The 20234-nt window shown below is 44.5% G+C and overlaps 1 protein-coding gene across 3 annotated transcripts in view; it reads left to right on the forward strand.

The window, feature by feature from the left end:
* The window catches only part of NUDT4 (nudix hydrolase 4), a 45405-nt gene that overhangs the window by 15639 nt on the left and 9532 nt on the right, over nt 1-20234 (forward strand). For 2 of the 3 annotated variants that reach the window (XM_038756361.1, XM_038756362.1), the window contains exon 2: nt 18911-19021. In XM_038756361.1, coding sequence (XP_038612289.1) covers nt 18911-19021 — 111 coding nt within the window. Of the gene's footprint in view, nt 1-2266; nt 2371-18910; nt 19022-20234 lie in introns of all 3 variants that reach the window. The other variant, XM_038756363.1, reaches the window with a different exon arrangement.

Genomic DNA, 20234 nt, shown 5'->3' on the forward strand with positions numbered 1-20234 from the left:
GCTCAAACTTGTTTAGAATATCTTGAAGAATATTGGCCAACAGCATGCAGTCATCTGCAAGTGGTAGCACGTGAATGAGAGTCTTTACCGTCTTTCTTTGAACAGAGTTGCTGCTTAATTTGATTCCACCATCTAGTCAATATTGTAAGATTGACTCCTCACATCCCATGGCTGTGAACTCATCGATTGCTCAGAACATCGTGGCGAAAAGCATCCGTTCGAAAACACAGCTCTTGACGTCACTTGAGACCGAGTTCCGGATCAAGGCTACTTCAACACCTGTTGTTGTCATTCCGTTGTGGCGCGACTTTTATGATAAAAGTTTCTGAGCAGCCAAACGTGCAAAGAACAGCCCACCAGCCATTGCAGTTGACTGAGTCACAAGCCTTTGAGCCCAATATTCAGGTCCTTGTTCTGTTCTCTGCAGTTGTCCAGAAGATCAGATCAGTAGTACCATATCAGAATCAAACACCACACTGCCTTCCAGGAAGTGCTCTTTTTTTTCCCCCCAATTTTTATTTTTTTATTTTTCCTCCCCTCCATTAGCTGGTTAGACAGTCCAGCATTACTCTGGCCAGAACCGTCCCAGCATTGGCCAGGAGAGATCTCATGATTGTTATCACTTGAGGCACAATTGCCTTTCCTCCATACGGAGATCATCATCATCATCAATCGTATTTATTGAGCGCTTACTGTGTGCAGAGCACTGTACTAAGCGCTTGGGAAGTACAAGTTGGCAACATATCGAGACAGTCCCTACCCAACAGTGGGCTCACAGTCTAAAAGAGATGGAAAACGGGCACAGCTGAGCACCTTTATCATTCCCAAATTGAATTATGCACAGTTCACGGATCTTTCCCGTGAGCTCGTGCCCATGAACTCGCACACCCATGTAGGATTGTCACCTGGTCTGAAGCTTGACTTAGTAGCTGTCAGTACTTGTCACGTGGTCGGTGAGAGTGCAAGATGGCTAATTATAGGAAGCTGCTTCTGATCATTTAGGAGAATTTGGGACTACTGGTGGGTAGTTGAGAACTTTTGAAACGTTCAGCCCACCTATCCAACGCTGCAGCTCAATGGGTGATAGTTGTGATTCCTTAGCTTTTAGGATGGGATTAGGGCCCGTAAACTGAATGGGCTCTTCAAAAACTTCTTGCTTTCTTTGTGGTCAGCCAATGCCTAGAGCCCTCAGCTTTCGCCATCCACCACTTGCCTTTCCAGCCCTGCTGTGCCAGATGTGCCAGCTCCTTTTGAGGCCAATTTTTTTTTCAATGGAGTTGATCCATGCTCACTGTTGATCATACTTTGAAAGACAACATTGCATCACAGAAAGACCACGGGGACTCATGTTCTCTTAAGCCCAGCTCTGCCGTTGGCCTATGTGACCTTGGACCAGTCACTTAACTTCCCTGGTGTCAGTCCCCTAATCTGTGAAATGGGAAGAGGATTATGAGTGTTTTCTCTTGGGAAAGCCAAGAAAATCTGTGGACGAGTTGTCGCTGAATACCGACCATCAGATCTCAAGATCTGTGCTTTCGGGATACGAGAGGGAATCAAAAGGCTGTTCCATTTTGTTGGCCAGGTCGTGCCATTTTGGCATCTAGAGCTACGGCTCACGTGATGAATTTCTTCGTAGAGGGCCGGCTCAAATCTCATTTTGCTGGCCACTAGATGGTAGACAGCAAGGGTGTCCCTCCTAAAATGTGACCCTGACACCCTTTCTATCATACTGCCTAATGATGACAATCTCTTAGATGCCAGTGATGGGAGTATGGTGTTATGTCTCGCCGCCAACTGGAACACAGTGTTTGAGATAACTGGCTGGTTCCTCACTCTTCTGAGTACGTGTACGTGTGTGTGCTTTGCCTACCCCAGGCCCAACTAAGACTTTGGACCAGACCTCAGCCACAGCCAACTCTGACATCAGTCACCTAGAATAATGGCTTGTCCTTCCATGGGACTGTCTCGATGGCATTGTCCAGGCCCTCAGAGAAGCGCTGTCTGTCATATACTGCTTACGAGAAAATGACTTGAATCCAAAAGAGCACCAGGCACTGCAAACCACAACCCTAACAGCATTTCTCAGGCCAATTTTTCTACGTGCATAATGCCACTGAGGACCACGTGGGTCCCACAGTAGCCTTTTCGGCTGCATATGCACCCATAGGTGACTTTCACCATCACTGGCATCTTCGAGCATGAAGGACAACTATATATGCTCTCAATTCTACTACCATAATATGTTTTCACTACCTGTTTTGACTAGACTGCTGTTAAGGAGTTTCTTCTAGCAACGCACGTCTGTTTGGACACAGCACACTGTGGTGTCGGAAGGAACGGTTTGTGCGCTTGTGTGCAGCTTCTGAATGGGTGAGTATTACAGCACAAGTTTCCCTTACTGTGGGGTTTTGCCCAAATGCAACCCCGGCATTACAGGAGAACTGGGGGTGTATGTAAAGTTGCAAACAGGTTCCCCATGAGTTGCTAATGTCCACTGTTAAAGTGTCAGAGTAAGGGATAGAAAGTGCAGACTCCTTGAAGCAAGCCTTATAAAGCTTTGTGTCCTTTACAGCCTTCTCGAATTTGCACCAGTGTAACAGACTTTGTCCTGTTTTTGTTTTTTTTTATCTTCAAACCACCTTTCCCCACTTATTGAAATGACTGACTAAACCCCATTTTTGATAACATGAGGGTTTGCAGGAACACTACCGCATTGCCTGGGTTAGTATGTGTGCCAGTGCCATTTCTACTGCATTTGTCTGGAGTCAGTTTTTCTAGCTTTTCATATCTCTCCATTTGTTTAAAATGAAAGGGGCGGGGGGGGGGGGGGGGGTGAGGATGTAAAGCCTGTTGTTCCAGTCTGAGCTTGAGTGTGAAATATCTCTCCCTCTCTGGCTTGTTAGGGAGTGTGGGTGGGGGGCCAGGCTATTATTAATGACTTTAATTCAGAAAGTGGAATACAGTTGAGGAACAGTGGTTCTGTGCAAAGCAACACACTGTGCCTGGTGGCAGGCAAGAGGTGATGCTTGAATCCAAATGGCTCCTTAAATGTTTTATGTTGAATATCCAGCATGCCTTGGCATGTACTTTTTCCTCTGATCAGAGTAGGTTTAAGAAAGCTTTTGGTTTGCGTTAAAAATTGAGTGTTTTATTAACCGGGGTGCGAGAGTGGTGATTTCTGGAAGATCTAGCTTGGGGACTGGCAGTGATGGTTTTCCTTTGTGCTTTCCAAGGGGGAAAAGTACAGGATGTAAATTGGTTCTATGGTTGTCACTGGCCGATACTTGGGTGCCGCAGTTTGCCTACAGGTTCCGGTTGTGCCGACGGTCACATCTCTCCTTTACCTTGAGTGCCACTGCTCCCGTGACCTGAGGCAGAGAATAGGTCAGAGAGAGGACAGCAATGTAGAGAGGGAGGGGGACCTAAGAGGGCAAGAAGGGCCAAAATGTGGCAGGCTATGTCATTCTGGAGCATTGTTTAGTGTTTTGACCCCTTGACCGTGTTCTCCCTCTGACCTGGAGCTCCCTTCTCCTTCATATCTGACAGGCCACTGCTATCCCCCATAATAATAATAGTAATAAGAATTGTGGTATTTTTTTAAGTGCTTACTATGTGCCATACACTGTACTAAGAGCTGAGGAGGATACAAGCAAATGTGGTTGGATACAGTCTCCATCTTCAAAGCCTTAACAAAATTGCAACTCCTCCACAAGGCCTTCCCGTCTGCACAGTCTATGCATTTAGGTCTGTACCCCTTTGATACTCGTCCTACCCACACACTTATGTACATATCCGTATATTCGGGCATTAAAATAGATTATACTTAGAGGAAATGGCAGTCTTCCCCACTCAGCTGTAAGCTTCTAGGGGGCAGGGATCACGTCCACCCACTCTGTTATATTTTCTCCAGTTCTTAGTACGTGGTCTACATACAGTAAATGCTCAACAAATACCATTGTAGTATGTGTTGCTGTGTGGCATGGTCAGTGGGGACTGCTAATGTCTGCTCTGATTTTTCTGGGCCTTAGTTGTTTTTTCATCTAATACTTCCTCCATATTCCTAAACTCTTAGAGTTAAGGATGGAACTGTTGAGTTACTTCACAGCTGTCTTTACTGTAGGTCAATGATGGTGTCTTTGAGTATGAAGAACAGGTTTTTACAGAATTGTGTCATAAGGGAAGCAGTGTGGACTAGTGGAAAGAAGACAAGGCTGAAAGTCTGGAAATCTGGGCTCTAGGCCTCGTTCTGCTACGTGCCTGTGGTGTGATCTTGGACATGTCAATTTTTTTCTTGTAAAATGGGGTTAAGGTGAGCCCGCTGTGGAGCAGGAACTGTCAGATCTGGTTAACCTCTATGTTCAGCACTTGGCACAGAGCTTAATAAATACCAATGTTAATAGGTGTATTTCAAATATTTTCCTTCATTCTTGAAGACAGCACTCTGGTAAATTCATGTTCTTACTATGTGTTTTGGATTGAACACTGTTAGATGTGTCTGAAGAATATTCCCAATCTGAGTAGAACACCAGTGCCTTGCCTGAAGAAAGGTGCACACATTATACATTATTGCACACACATTATTAGAGAAGGAGTGTGGCTCAGTGGAAAGAGCATGGGCTTTGGAGTCAGAGGTCATGGGTTCAAATCCCAGCTCTGCCAATTGTCAGCTGTGTGACTTTGGGCAAGTCACTTAACTTCTCTGTGCCTCAGTTACCTTATCTGTAAAATGGGGATTAAGACTGTGAGCCTCCCATGGGACAACCTGATCACCTTGTAACCTCTCTGTGCTTAGAACAGTGCTTTGCTCATAGTAAGCGCTTAATAAATGCCATTATTATTATTATTTTACCACAAGTTGTCTTAACCCTGAGTTTATCGGGAACGTAACCCCTGTGCTTTAGGATTACTGAGTGTACATCTCTGTCAACACCACCACAATTCTTCCTGTCCCAGGAGCCCTTAGGTGTCTTCTGGTTCTTCTTTTTCAACTGTGAAGGCTGAGCTGGGCAGAACCCACACAGGAGAAGCAAACTCAGAAGTGACTGGCCTGGGGGGAGGTCTCTGAGAAAGGCTGAGTACAGCAGGGAGGACCAAGTCTGAATGGTTGCAGTTAAATCACTGAGGCTAATCAATGGTATTGGGTGTTTACTGTGTGCACAACAGTATACTGAGTGCTTGGAAGAGGACAGTGTAACAGTTGGTAGACACATTCCCTGTTCACAAGAAGCATAAAGTCTAGAGGGAGCTAATTGCCGGGAAATAAGAGGGTTCTGGGGGTGGGAGAAGAAAGTTGTCCCTGCTTAAAGAAAAGGCAGTTATGATATCTCACATTGGTTTAAAGCTATTACCTGATTAAGAATGGTAATTGTTAAAATGTATAATCTATTTTGGAAAACTATTAAGATCACTTACAGAGTCTGGGTTAAGCAGGGAGTGTGTGAGGCTCATGCTTGCCGGAAGCCAAGTTACCTGTAAAAGAGTGGAAAAGGAGGGAGGAGAAGTCAGCCAACTGCCAGCAACCAGCACTCAAGGCAAGACTGGGTAGCTGGATCCCAGCTGATTCCTGTGCCAGTGCTTATCTGGGGGATCAACGGGTGGTGGCAACATAATGAAGTTTCTGGGATCCTTATGGAAAGTCTAAACCACCCCTTTTCATCGGAAGAAAATGGAACAACTCTTGGCATTTGAGCCTTCTTTCCGGTGGTTTTGAAGATGATTCCAGCCCAGAGAAGGACCTAGGAATCACATCTCAATTTGTCACTCAGTTCTGCCCGTGCTTTCTCTGTAACATGCTTCAGCTCTGTCCCTTCCCAGCATGAGGAATGTTTCTGTTTTTCTTTTCAAATACTCAGTGCAGTGCATTTAACTGCAACAACCAAGTGACCATTTCCTGGTTAGAATGTAAGCTCGTTATGGGCAGGGAACATGCCTGCTAATTCTGCTGTATTGTACTCTTCCAAGCGCTTAGTACGGTGTTCTGCATGAAGTTAGCGCTCGATAAATACCATTCATTGATAGATTTGACAAATAATTAGGTCTGTGAAAACTGGGTCTTAAATAGAAATGTAAGATGGAACCAATTTTCCTATAGGAACTACAGTTAGAACGAATGTAATTACATTGAGCAGGAGAATTTCCACAGCAGGGTGGACAACTCCGATTTGGCAATAAAATCAATGTGGACACTCCCTGGTTATTCCACCTGGAAGCCATGTTGCCCTCATCTCTACTGCTCCACCAAGGACCATGCATCTGTTTTATTTTTGAGGAAGTACATTGCTGGAGGCAATAAGGAGAGTTAATATCATAAAGGAGTTTAGGGGAAGAGGTGAAGTGGAAACTCACAAAGCTGAAACAGACTGTAAATTTAGGGGTTTTGAAAATTTACATCTCCTCCAAGAGGCACCTTCCCCAGCTAAGCCCTCATTTCCCCCAATCTCCCGTCTGTGGAGCCCTTGCACTTGGATTTGTACCTTTTATTCACCCTAAGTCCCATGGCACTTAACGTTTATATCTGTAACTTATTTTAAGGTTTCTTTCCTTAGACTGTAAACTCCTTGTGGGCAGGAAACATATCTACCAACTCTGTTCATTCATTCATTCAATCGTATTTATTGAGCGCTTACTGTGTGCAGAGCACTGTACTAAGCACTTGGGAAGTACAAATCGGTAACATAGAGACAGTCCCTATCCAGCAACGGACTCACAGTCTAGAAGGGGGAGACAGACAACAAAATAAAACTTGTAGACAAGTGTCAAAATTGTCAGAATAAATAGAACTGTACCTATATGACATCATTAACAAAGTTAATAGAATAGTAAATATGTACAAGTAAAATAGAGTAATTACTCGGTACAAATATATACAAGTGCTGTGGGGAGGGGAAGGAGGTAGGGCGGGGGGGATGGGGTGGAGGAGAGGAAAAAGAGGGCTCAGTCTGGGAAGGCCTCCTGGAGGAGGTGAGCTTTGAAGGGAGGAAGAGAGATAGCTTGGCGGATGTGTGGAGGGAGGGAATTCCAGGCCCGGGAAAGGACGTGGGCCGGGGGTCGACGGTGGGACAGGGGAGAACGAGGCACAGTGAGGTGGTTAGCGGCAGAGGAGCGGAGGGTGCAGGCTAGGTTGTAGAAGGAGAGAAGGGAGGTGAGGTAGGAGGGGGCAAGGTGATGGACAGCCTGAGGAGTTTTTGCTTGATTTGTAGGTTGACAGGCAACCACTGGAGATTTTTGAGGAGGGGAGTGACATGCCCATAGCGTTTCTATATAAAGATAATACGGGTAGCAGCGTGAAGTATAGACTGAAGCGGGGAGAGACAGGAGGATGGGAGATCAGAGAGGAGGCTGATGCGGTAATCCAGTTGGGATAGGATGAAAGATTGAACCAGCAAGGTACCGGCTTGGATGGAGAGGAAAGGGTAGAGGATGACACCAAGGTTGTGGGTTTGTGAGACGGGAAGGATGGTAGTGCTGTCTACAGTGACGGGAAAGTCAGGGAGAAGGCAGGGTTTGGGAGGGAAGATAAGGAGTTCAGTCTTGGACATATTGAGTTTTAGATGGCGGGAAGACATCCAGATGGAGATGTCCTGAAGGCAGAAGGAGATACGAGCCCGGAGGGAGGGAAGGAGAGAGAGCAGGGGCGGAGATATAGATTTGGGTGTCATCGGCGTAGAGATGATAGCAGCTGTGGAGGGAGGGAAGGGTGGCCTCGGGTGTGGATCCTCCGGTGCTTCGTCAGGGCCGAGTGCTCTATTCTCCCAAGCACTTGGCACAGTGCTCTGCCCACAGTAAACAGTCAATAAATACATGCCATTGACTGATTAACTTAAGTACCTTTCATTGTAGCTCAAAATGTCAACCGAGAGCTGGCTCTTACTGTATCAGCCTCCTCACTGGTTTCCCTGCCACCGTCTTTTTTTTAACTTTCTCTACTGATACTGCACTCCACAGTTCAGGTCATCTACCTCAAATTTTCTGCTCACTTGTCTCCTACTTTCAAAAACCTCCAACGGCTGCCTACTTTCCTCTCCATCTAACAAGCTCGTGGCCATGGACTCTGCACTTTCCACCACCTCTCTCCTTGTTGATGCACCTCTTCATTTCCTACAGAGCTGGAATTCCACAAACCATATCATTTCCCCTTGCTCGAGTCCTTTCCTTTGCTTGGACCTCCTCCGCTTCCACCCCTTTCCCACTGGCCAGACCACCGCTCTTCCCCAAAGTCCTTCTGAAACCTTACCTGCTCTGCAGCGTTTGCCCCATAAGGTTTCCTTCTCCCAACTGCCACTTCCATACTTACTCACAATCCCCTGTAACACTTTTTTTGGTAAATATCTATTTATGTATTGAATTGTTTAAACAATTATTCACTTAACTATCTTTCCTCCCAACTGTAAATAATTTTCTGTCTCACCAGTTAGATTATAAATCCTGGTGGGCAGGGATTGTGTCACTTAGCTGAATTGCATTTTCCCCAAGTGCCTAATGCAGGGCTCTGCACACATGATAGGCAGTCAGTAAATTCACTGCCTGGCTTTTGCCGGCTTAACTCTTGGACCTCTTCTGTGAGCATTTGGGGTTAGGCAGGGTCTGAAGACATGAATACTAGGTCTGTGATTGGGGTGTGACTCAGCAGCTAATGATCAACTCCTGTTTTGTTGAGCCATGTAGCATTAGTCAGAGTGGGAATAAAACTGGATTTGAAATTACTTGATGTAAATCTTAAGTCACTGAAAGATTCTTGTGCTTTTCCCCAACGCTGACATTCAGTGAACACTTCTCATAGATGAGGCTTAACTTTTACTAATATTAAATTTAGATTAATAAATGGCATACATCTCATCAATGCCCTCTCTCCTACTTATACTGTGAGCCCTATGTGGGACAGGGACTGTGTGCAACCTAATTATATTGTATCTACCCTAGTGCTTAGTACAGTGCCTGGCATATATTTAAATGCCTAAAAAATACTTTTTTTTTTTTTAAGGACATCCTGGATGAAGGGCCAACTAGAGGCACTCATTCCCCAAAGTCGTGGCCATTTCAGTTCCCTAAGCAGAGTCTGAGTATGCAAAGCCTTTCTCTTGCAGATACCACCTTCCAAGCTAATGACTTGCTCTGCTAATGCCAGGGTTTTAGTAAATCTACAGTTCAGATGTCTGGGTCCAAGCATCTTGATGACCTCCATTCCTGAGTCTTGATTCCATAGTTCCGGGCCCCCGCACCCTGGATTTTTGAGCCAGCCACATCCTGAGCTTCTTAATTTATCCAGGTGTAGTTATATTCTGAATTCAGAGGGGTGTTTTCTAGTGGCAGAAGTGAAAACCACTCTTTCCTGTGCTTAGAAAACATCATGCCCCACTTAAACTGTCTTTCAATTTTAATTTCAAGATTAATTTCAATCTTTCTATTTTATTTTGTTAGTATGTTTGGTTTTTGTCTCCCCCTTTTAGACTGTGAGCCCACTGTTGGGTAGGCACTGTCTCTATATGTTGCCAATTTGTACTTAAGCGCTTAGTACAGTGCTCTGCACACAGTAAGCGCTCAATAAATATGATTGATTTCAAGTGCACAGATCCATCTGTCTATCCACACCCTCAATTCCGGTCGACTCCCTTGCTGTATACATGATGATGATCATGAAGAGCATTTTCCTTCCCTCCCAAGAAGCACATCACGGATCGATTGGTTGGATGAGCCTCATTCTGACAGTATTATTTTTTAAGCACTTAATGTGTACAGGGCTCTCCTAAGCACTGGAAGAAAATACGTGCGGGAATTAGATGTAGTACTGATCCTCTTGGGGCTGCGGGGTGGAGGCGAGGGTGTAGACAGTGAATCCATCATCAATCGTCATCATCATCAATCGTATTTATTGAGCGCTTACTATGTGCAGAGCACTGTACTAAGCGCTTGGGAAGTACAAATTGGCAACATATAGAGACAGTCCCTACCCAACAGTGGGCTCACAGTCTAAAAGAGCCCAATCCATTCTAAAAGAATCCAATCACAAAGACTTTAGGTCCAAGAAGGAAGTTTAGCGTTGAATGTTTCACACAGCGCCATTTACGATCTCTCCTTCGTGTTGGGCTGTGGGGTGCACAAGAATTTTATGTACACTCCCACTTAAGGCTGAAGTGACCATAACATAGTACCAGGGTTGTGTCTTTGGTCCCCTGGCAGGTTAGCGGGGTTGCCAGGGTAGCAGCTGTGATCTTAACCAGTGCTAACCAGGTACTTTTAGGACTCCTGCTGCCTGTCACCCCCAGCGAAACATCCTAAGGGATCCTCTCATAAACCTTCACCCCTCACACTCCCCTACTTCTGGCTGTTTGTTTTAATCCCTTCCATCTCACGGTGGAGATATGGGTTGGACTTTTAGGAGACCCAGAAAGCATACACGACCGTCCTTGGTTGGTGGATGAACCCTTGACCAGATTGATGGGGTTTTATAGTCTTGTCTGTTGCAAGAATCAAACTTCAAGGTTTTTTGTGACAAATTTTATGATCATCTTTACGAGCAGACAATCTTGAATGGTGAGTAATTTTGTCATTTAGTTGTTGACTGCAGTATACGCTCTGCATTTATATGCCAGTATGTCAACTTCACAGCCATGCGAAAGCTTTACCACCTGTTTAAAGTGTGTGTCACTGCCCCTCTAGGTTGTGAGTTAATCTATTCTATTCTGGTCAGCTGCCTTAATCTTGTTATGCAGGCTTGATGAAGCCAAATATCTTGTCCAGCCTGCCGCGCAGGAGGGCAGATATGCCGGAGAAGGGGTTGGCGGTAGCAAAGCCACCGTATTGCATCTGCCTTTTTATCCACTCGACTCTTAGCAGCCAGGGAGCCACTGCCTTCAGATCTTCTCCCTGCACTGAGACCAAGAGGAGGACCAAAAAGAGACAGTGAAGGGAAGAGTTTAGAGGGTGGGGGAGGTCTTCAGTGCTTCCCCTGAAAGTACCAATGTAGGTGAAGAAACCCTTTTAAACTCAGAGTAAGCGGGGTTGTGTTTTGGAACGCTTATCCTATTGTGGTGCTGAGTCTACATTCCTCAAGACAGGGACACACTGAAAAGCTAGAGAGAGCAAACTCATGCGGTAATGAAGTTTCTCCCCACTTCCATTTTTGAAATTTCTTGCTGATTGGCCATTTCTATTTTCTTCACTGGTTAAAGGGGACCTGTGGGGGCTTAGAGATGTGGACTGTTCACTTTGAAGGTGTGGGGGATTGATTTATTGATATGCTCATTTTCCAGACTCTTGGTGTCTACTGGGGTTCCCAAAAGTATCAGTTCTGAAAGAGATCCTGTCTGAAACATCCCCAGGTCCTGACCTGGGGTGGGAGGGTGGGCAGAGCCAGACCAGAGAACAAGTATGCAGGGAAAGGACAAAAAGGGAGAACTGCCAATTTGGCTGCACTTTTAGCTCTTTTCAGGCTCCCATGAGTGACCCAGGCTAATTCCAACTGCCCACCCTGCCCAAGAAGCTAATGGTGCCCCATCTTAAGTGCCAATCCCCAAAAGGGTAGTGACCTTTCACCTTCACTCCGCACCCCCAGACTGACAGCACTTATGTACATATCTGTAACTTATTTAAAGCTGCTGAAGGTCAGGGAGTGTGTCTGTTTATTATTATACTGTACTCTCCCAAGTGCTTAATACAGTGCTCTGCACACAACTCAGTAAATAGGATTAACTGACTCCATTTCCCACAGTGGAATTGGTGGTCTGGGTATACTCACGGGCATGGGCCAGTATCCTGACAGGACAAACAATGCAAAATTTTTTTTTTGCATTGGTTAAATAATTCAGGGAAAAACAACATTAATTTAATGTGGTGTTTTGCTGCCATGAAAAGTCCAACATTTGAAGTACATATTTTCTCAACTTCATCCCAAACTTGAAGTCATTTAGAGCGTTATAAATAAGTTCAATTCATTGACAGCATTGGTGAGACAAAACACCTAAACATAAATACCATTTGAATCTGAAAAATACATTTTAATGCTATTATCATTAGTAACATTGCCTTCAAAAAATTGAACTGCTTTATCTTCCCATTTCAGCGTACTATCCCAAAGGTGTTTGTGTCCTGCTACCTTTTATTTTCCACGTTTCCTTTCCATTGGCGTTGGGGTTGCAACTAAGTATTGCTTCAGTGCAGATAAACTGGTTACATTTTAGTGCTTTGTGGATGACTCCTAAATCTGCTTCTCCAACCCAGTCATCGTATTTGCCTTATAATGTGTTAATGCCACCTGCTTTCAGGTCTCCAAAAATTGAACTCCCTTCTGCCTTTACATTGTGTGACCTTCAAGTCTTCCCTTAATTACAGTGATTCTCCCTGTCCCAGAAGCTCACAATCTTAGTGTCACCTATGAGTCCTCTAACACATTGTCAGGCTCTAAAAAGTACCATTTCTTCCACCATAACATTTCACAGAACTGGACTAACGTCCCTTGTGGTTCAGTCCTTCTTCATCTCCTGGCTGAATTACTATAGGAGCCTTCTTACTGATCTCTCTGCCTCGGATTTTACCCTTAAGTCTATGTGGAGGGCATTGGTGCTTCCTAGAGAAAAGGACTGCTGAATTCTTATGTGTTGCCACGGAAAATATTTGACTTGGGGTGTGGTTTCTTTGACTTCTTATCAGTCCGTAGCACTCTGCTGAATGACCAGTGACCCTCCTCTTGCAAATCGGAGGGCCTCTAGTCCATACTAATCCTCCTAGACCTCCCAACTACCTTCAACACTGTGGATCAACCCCTTCTTGAAACGTCCAACCTTGATTTCACTGACATAGTCCTCTCCTGGTTTTCCTATCTCTGACTGCTCCTTCTTAGTCTCTTGCAGGCATCCTCTGCCTCCCATCCTCTGTCAGTGGGTGTCCCTCAAGGCTCAGTCCTGGATCCCCTTCTCTTCTCCATCTACACCCACTCATCTGGAGAGTTTGCTCATTAATTCATTCAGTTGTATTGAGCACTAGCTGTGTGCACAGCACAGTACAGTACTAAGCACTTGAGAGAGTACAATATTCCCATGATTTCAACTACCATCTTTATGCAGCTGATTCCCAAACTTACTTCTCCAGCCTGGCTTCTCTCCTTCTCTGCAGTCTCTCAATATTTTTGCCTGCCTTCAGGACATCCCTACTGGATGTTCTGTTGAAACCTCACACTAAACATGTCCAAAACAGAACTCTTCTTCCCACCCATACCCCGGCTTCCTGCTGACTTTCCCATCACTGTAGACAATACCACTGTTCTCCCAAGGATAATAGCCTTGGCGTTATTCTCGACTCATCTCTGTCCCACAACCCACATACCCAGTCTTACCCAAACCTGTCAAGTTTCACAACATCACTAAAATCCTCCCTGTGCTCTCCATCCAAACTGCTACTGCCCTGAGCCGAGCACTTCCCCTATTCCACCTTGGCTACTGGATCTACCTCCTTACTGACCTCCCTGACTCCAGTCCATACTTCATTTACTGAATGATTTTTGTAAAGAGTTCAGTCCACACCACACCCCACACTCTTCAAGTACTTCAGTGGTCACACATTCACCTCCATCAAACAGAAACTCCTTTTCAGTGGCTTTGTCACTCAACTTTCCCCCTTCTACTTTACTTCACTTATCTCCTACTTCAGCCCAATCCAGACACATTATTTCTCTAGCACCAGCCTGCTCACTGAGCCCCAATCTCATCTGACACACCGCCAACCCCTTTCCCACGTCCTCCCTCTTCCCCCTCCATATTTGCCAGATCACCACTCTTTCTACCTTCAAAGCCTTGTTAAGGGTCACATCTTCTCCAAGAGGCCTTCCTTTATTTAAGCCTTTTTATCCAGACTCCCTCTACACACTCTACACTCAGTAAATACTATTGATTGATTGAACCTGTAAAAGTTACTTGGATAATTTTATATCTTTCAAGAAATAATCACCTGGCTGTGTGTTATTCTGGAGTGCACCAAAAAAGGATTTCTGTCTACCCACCATGCTTCCTGTGTTCACTGAAGCTGCCACTGTTGGTTTTTGCTTTCTGAGGAAATTTAGCTTTCTCTCCCCAGTTCTTTAGGGGATGCTTCCTAGATAGCATAAAAAGACGCTAACTAATAGTAAGATAACAATTGGAATTTTTGAGCCCTGGCCTTGCCCTGGCCTTCAGGGTAGACTTTAAGGCTCTGGAGTAGGTGAAAGGATAACGTTACATCAGCATGCCAAAGGTAGAATCCAGCCTCATGGCAGCCTAAGGTCATTCAACCGAAATAAAACATTCAGGTATATTTCCTGTGAATCTTCCTGCAAACTAAGGGACAAGTTCTAGTAGATTTTTTTATATATATATATATATATATATATGTATATATATATATACATAAAGGATTATGGGAGAAATCGCTGAATCTTGAATAACTTATCAGGGAACTTCAGAAGGTGATGCTCAGAGAAAGATTCAGACACAGCCGGGGCAGTATCCTGTTTGAACACTTTTTCAGTTGGCCTGTACTTTGAAATATCTCTTCAGGACAATGGGATGTCTTTTTACAAGGGTTTTTCCCAAGGACAGAGATCCTGTTCTTCCTCAGGGTGATATTACCCAGCATTTTAACTTTAAAGGCCTAGTAATCTTGTTTCAAACCAGTTTACACCAGCTTGCTATTGCACTCCCTTGTGCTTGAGAGGTTTGGTTTCCTTGTAACGAATTATGAAAAGAATTTGGTGTCTTATACCAGAATTATGGCTCCGCACGTGTTTGTTTTATTTTATTTTTAGAAGGTGGAAATTTGAGGCCGCCTATATTGAGAAACTTGCTTTTGTGATTAGAGATGGATCCCTCTGCTGTTAAGGCATTATGACTCGTCTCAAGCTCTGCCTCTGTTTAGGCCTAAGGGCCTGTAGTGACTTAGACCAGTGAGCGGTGGAGCTCAGCCAGGGCTGGAGGCAAAAGTGAGGAGTTCATTCTGTCCCCAGACCTCCATTCCATCAAGCGATAGTCATCAAGCAGAGCAGAGCCAGGCCCTGGGACCACAGAGTGGACCTCAACAGAAATAAGATCTTTGCTTTAGATTGCAGGGCTATTTTTAAGCCCCGGGGACTAAACTAGGAGCGGGTGTAGCTTGCCTGCAGAAGGCTCAGCATCTAGAATAATGCTTTGGCGTTGCAGCAACTTCTGACCTCACTCTAAGTGATATAAAACTGGAAAATGTACATTGTGGAGGTAGGGAGGCGTCTCGAACTAATGCTAACTTGAAGTATGGCCGAGTGAATTAACCTAACTTCTGGTTCTCCTTACACTTCACCCTTATGGGCAAGGAACATATCTACCAACTGGGTTGTACCCTCCAAGTGCTTAGCAGTGCTTTGCACACAGTAAATAGTAAACAGTGGTTTTTTTCACTTCAGAGGGGTGTGTGTGTGCACGGCATGCTTCTCAGTTCAATGTATCTGGGTTTCAGCTTTACATACATTAAATGTTCTGCGTAGTGCACCGTAAAGATGGATCACAGTAATGGAATTAAGGAAGTTGTCCAAGCATCCTGATTTGACAAGGCAGTCTTGAAACTTCAGAATGGGTCTTTGTTCTTGTCTCACCTCCGACTTCTTAGTTATTCCCTCCTTTCCATCTGGAACTCCCTCCCTCTTCACAACTGGAGGACACTGTTTTCCCCCATCTTTAAGGTCCTTCTGAAATCACATCTCCATGAGGCCTTTCCCTAGTCTCTCATCTCACCACCCTATTTCCTTCCCTACTGCTATTTCAGCACTTCCCACATTATCTAAACACTGGAGTACTCAGCCCTTTCTTCTACATTACAAATCTTTAAAAACTGTTCCTTCCCCCTACCTGTAACTAATTTTAGTGTCTGTTAATTTTAAGCCCACTAATTTTCGTGTCTATTACCGCTACTACATTGTAAGCCCATCGAGGGCGGGAATTATGTCGACTGACTCTGGTGTACTCCCAAGGGCTTCAAACAGGAATAAGTGCCCCATAAATATTAACTGATTTGATAGAGCGAGGCATCTCAGCTGACAGCATGTGGGGGAGAAACCTGAGGAAAAATGATTGTGGCACAGCTTGCTTGGCTGGTGAGGTATGATGGCAGTAAAAACCACTTCCTGACCTTGGCCCACCTGGGTGGTGGTGGTGGTGGTGGTGGTGGTGATGATCTGTGTGTAGGTGACTCCCCGCCACTCTCTGTCTTCAAAATGAAAAGTTGGCACCCCTACACAGGAGTACCTATTGTATTTCTGTTACAGTCACAAATACATTACTTGAAGCAGGAGGCTATTAAGATTTAATTTATGTTTTAACTTTCTTTCAAAGGAATAATCTTTCCGAAGAGGATGACCACCTTTTCAGAATTCCAAGTTCAGTATAGAAACATTAGTAGCTTAGGAGCAAACGTGAGTTTTGACTAGCTTTGTGCATTTGTTATTGACAGTCTCATCAGTGATATGCATATTTGCATTTAATTGGAAAGAGTAACTATTTCTGATGCATTATTCATTGCCTTTGCCACTGCAGACTAAAAGTAATCTTGGAGTAGAGTATTTGAGGGACAGAAAATAGATGCACAAAACCAGGGGTAAGGAAATGAGTTTCTCTGCTATGTCATGCCAACAGTATTAAGCAAGTTTTCCTCTTAAACCTGTCATCTTGAGATTAACTATGTATATTAAACACTTTGAAGAGCAATTCTCCCAAATGGAGAAGCAGTGTGGCTTAGTGGATAAACAGTGCTTGACTTGAGTTTTATGCTCTGATGGAGCCCCTAAACTTCATGCAAAGGAAGTGGACAATAACCCCTCATTTTTCTCCCTTTAACTACAAATACCCTTTCACTAATATTCACTTACTGACTCAGAAATGGTGTGTATACTAAACGTGAGCACAGGAGCCTTCTATAGCTGAGGATGCCAAGGTACTTCACACGTGCGTGTGTGTGTGTGTGTGTTTCACACACATGTGCTTTTGGTCATGAGAACAAGGCAGGAGAGAATGGACAGTTAGGTGCATCCCTTCTAGAAAAGCAGAACAAAGCTTCTGAAAATTGAACATGCTAGTCATGCCAGTATTAGATTAAGAAGCGTGATAAATGTAATTACCATTGATGGATTCATTCATTCAGTTGTATTTCTTGAGAACAGTGCCTTGCACATAGTAAGCGCTTAATAAGTGCCATCATTATTATTATTGTTGAGCACTTACAATGTGCAAAGCACTGTACTAAGCACTTGGGAGAGTACGATACAACAATGAATAAACACATTCCCTGCCCATAGTGATCTTACAGTTTAGAGAGGGAGACAGAGTAAATTATATCTATGTACAGAAGTGTTGAGGGGATGAATAATAAAGGGAGCAAGTCAGGGTGATGGTGCACTCATTGAAAGCTGGTTAATCAGGTGGCAGGAACCTGAGAAAAGGTTAATGGTATCTTCCCAAACAGCACTTCGATTTCAGAAGTTTTTGAGGAAAACCAGTCTTAAATCAACACACTTTGAGATACAGGCCTTCTTGGAAATTCATCATGGGCTACATTGTTTCATAGATCCAAATAGGATCACTTAGGCTCCACTCCAGAACCAAGCCTGTAATTAAAAATGACATTGTAGATCATTTCTAGGGATTTTCTTGAGCATCCTATGTATCCCCAAAACGGCCCCCTCTACCCTCCCAGTTTTTTGTTGGTGGTGATGATGGTTTGGTAAACCAGGGAAATGCGTAACTCCTGCCCAAGCCGACTGCTGGCAGAATGGAGATGCTGGTTGAGGGTGGGATGGGGTAGTCCAAGTATATCCCCGAGTCCTGGCCCATCCTCCATTCCCTGACCTGGTCGTGTTCCCACATGCTGCTCTGTCAGCTTGAGAATCCTTCCGGAATAAATTTTGGTCCTAGCTCCGGCAGGGACAGAGTAACAACTGAGCGAGGGTTCGGTAGCTTTCCTAACACAGACTTTCAGCCCAGCATCTCCACTTCAGCCAGGGTCTCCAAAGGGAGGGGGCATAAGTAGGGGCCAGATGGAAGGCCACAACGAGCTTATTCTGAACTAGGTCAGCAGTTAGTGCAGGGCATAGCTCTAGATTATTTGGGATTGTAATTGTTGAGACTTGGATACCCCTGTGCACATAGATTATTATGCACGTGTAAGTAACAGGGCATTTGTCCTTCAGTTTGTAGAAGGTGAGACAGCATCCATCAGTGGGGGTGTCTGAGAGAGAATGAAAATAGTCCATGAAAATAGTTGTGCAGTTTTTCAAGCAGAGCACTGTACTGTCGAATGATACAAGTCAACTTCTATGCACAGACAAGTCTCTGAGCAGATTTTCACAAGTCAGCATGTGGGTCAAGACCTTCACCAAGGCTCTCAAAATGTCTCTACAGACAGGAAGAGAGAAAACCCCCTCCTGAACTTAAAAGGCCCATCTGGCTTGTTCTCAATCCTAGTTTAATTTGGGAAAACTAGTCACCCAGCCCCAGGTGGTGAGAATTCCACTTGCCGAATCCCACTACATCTCTTCCCCCCGATAGGAGCTTGACAAGATGAAATGTTCTTCGAACCTCACTAACTGAATTCTTCCTATCTTATTTTTGGTCTTTTTACCTTGCTAGACTAAACTTTGGCAGTAGTAATGCAGAAACTTTTAAATAAGACTCACAACACCTTAAAGTTAACAAGTCCAAAACACAACTCCTTTAAACAGAGAGAAGTTGCAGAGGAAGCTGTATCTAAAAATGTAGCCCCTCCCTGAAAGGATGTAGCACAGTGTAAAAATGCCTTGAGTGACAGATGTTCTGGTCTACAGAAAGAATGGCAGCATATGCAATTTTGGCTGTTGTTTTGTGTTTGCTTAGTAAGCATGGCCAGGAATCTGCATCTGTAAAATAACCTTTTGGTGGCCTTTTAGGTGTTATTGGTGAGTAGCAGTCGGTATCCAGACCAATGGATCGTACCAGGCGGTGGGATGGAGCCAGAGGAAGAGCCAGGCGGTGCTGCAGTGAGGGAAGTTTATGAAGAGGTAAGTTATATGAATAAACTGTATGTATCCTGAGTCTCTCTCTGCCATTCCCGCCCCCCTACATTTGCGTATAAGCACATGTATTATATCATTCTCCTTACTGGTCTCCCAGTTCTCATCCATACCTCACACTGCTGTCCAGATCACTTTTCTAAAATGTCATTCTACACCCTTCTCCCCTTCCAGTAGGTACCCATTCCTCACTGCATCAAGTTGAAAGATTTGATCAGTGCTCCTCCTTGCCTTCTCCCACTAACCTCAGGCTAACCTTCGCACTGCCTCACTCTCACCTCTTCCAGCGCTGGCCGTTTTTTCTTACTCTCTCCCCTGCCTTTGGGTATCTATGGTCTTCCAGAACCCTTCTGGAATTCCTCCTGAAAGGGGATTTCCATTACCTTCTATCTCCCCCAGCGACACACAGTAAGCACTTGTGTTATTTAAAAAAAAAATCACCTGGGGAAAAGGAAAAAGTAATCAAGTTTGATACAGCCCCTGTCCCTTGACTACCTGAAGTTTTTAGGGGTTTTTGGGGGGGGGGGGGTTATTTTTGTTTTTTTGCCTCATATCAATCTTTTCCTCTTTCTCTTCTCCCTATCTAATTCATTTTTGTTTCAGTCTTCCCCACTAGATGGTCAGATTACAGCTAGGGGAAAGGAGGATGAAGTGAGTAGCAAGTGCTAAAAGGGATCTGAGTGCATAGGGGATGGCGAATAGGAGAAATGAGAAAGTGTGGCCTAGTAGATAAAGCAAGGGCCTGGGAGTTGGAGGACCTGGAATCTATTCCTGGCTCCACCACTTATCTGCTGTGTGTTACCGTAAGCAACTCATTTCACTTCTCTGTGCCTCAGGTACCTCATTTGCAAAATGGGGATTAAGACTTTGAGGGACATGGACTGTGTCCATCCTGATTAGCTTGTATCTAAGCCCTGGGCTTCATATAGTGCCTGGTACATAATAAGCACTTCATAACTCCCATAAAAAGCCACTTTCAGCCACTATAAAACTCATGGTAAATCTCCATCATTCAATTGCTTACTTGATCGTTTGCATATTTGCCATAGAGGCAACCTATATGGACACCTGCCCTTTTTAGTCACAAAGTCAACTGTAAACTTATTGCAAAGGGTAATATAGGAGTTGGGGCTGGAGCTGGGTCAAATGAGTGTATGTCAGTTGAGGGGAGAGCAGACACAAGTTTTACACACTGGGGAGA

This window comes from Tachyglossus aculeatus, chromosome 14, assembly GCF_015852505.1.
Source record: "Tachyglossus aculeatus isolate mTacAcu1 chromosome 14, mTacAcu1.pri, whole genome shotgun sequence".
Classification (NCBI taxonomy): Eukaryota; Metazoa; Chordata; class Mammalia; order Monotremata; family Tachyglossidae; genus Tachyglossus; species Tachyglossus aculeatus.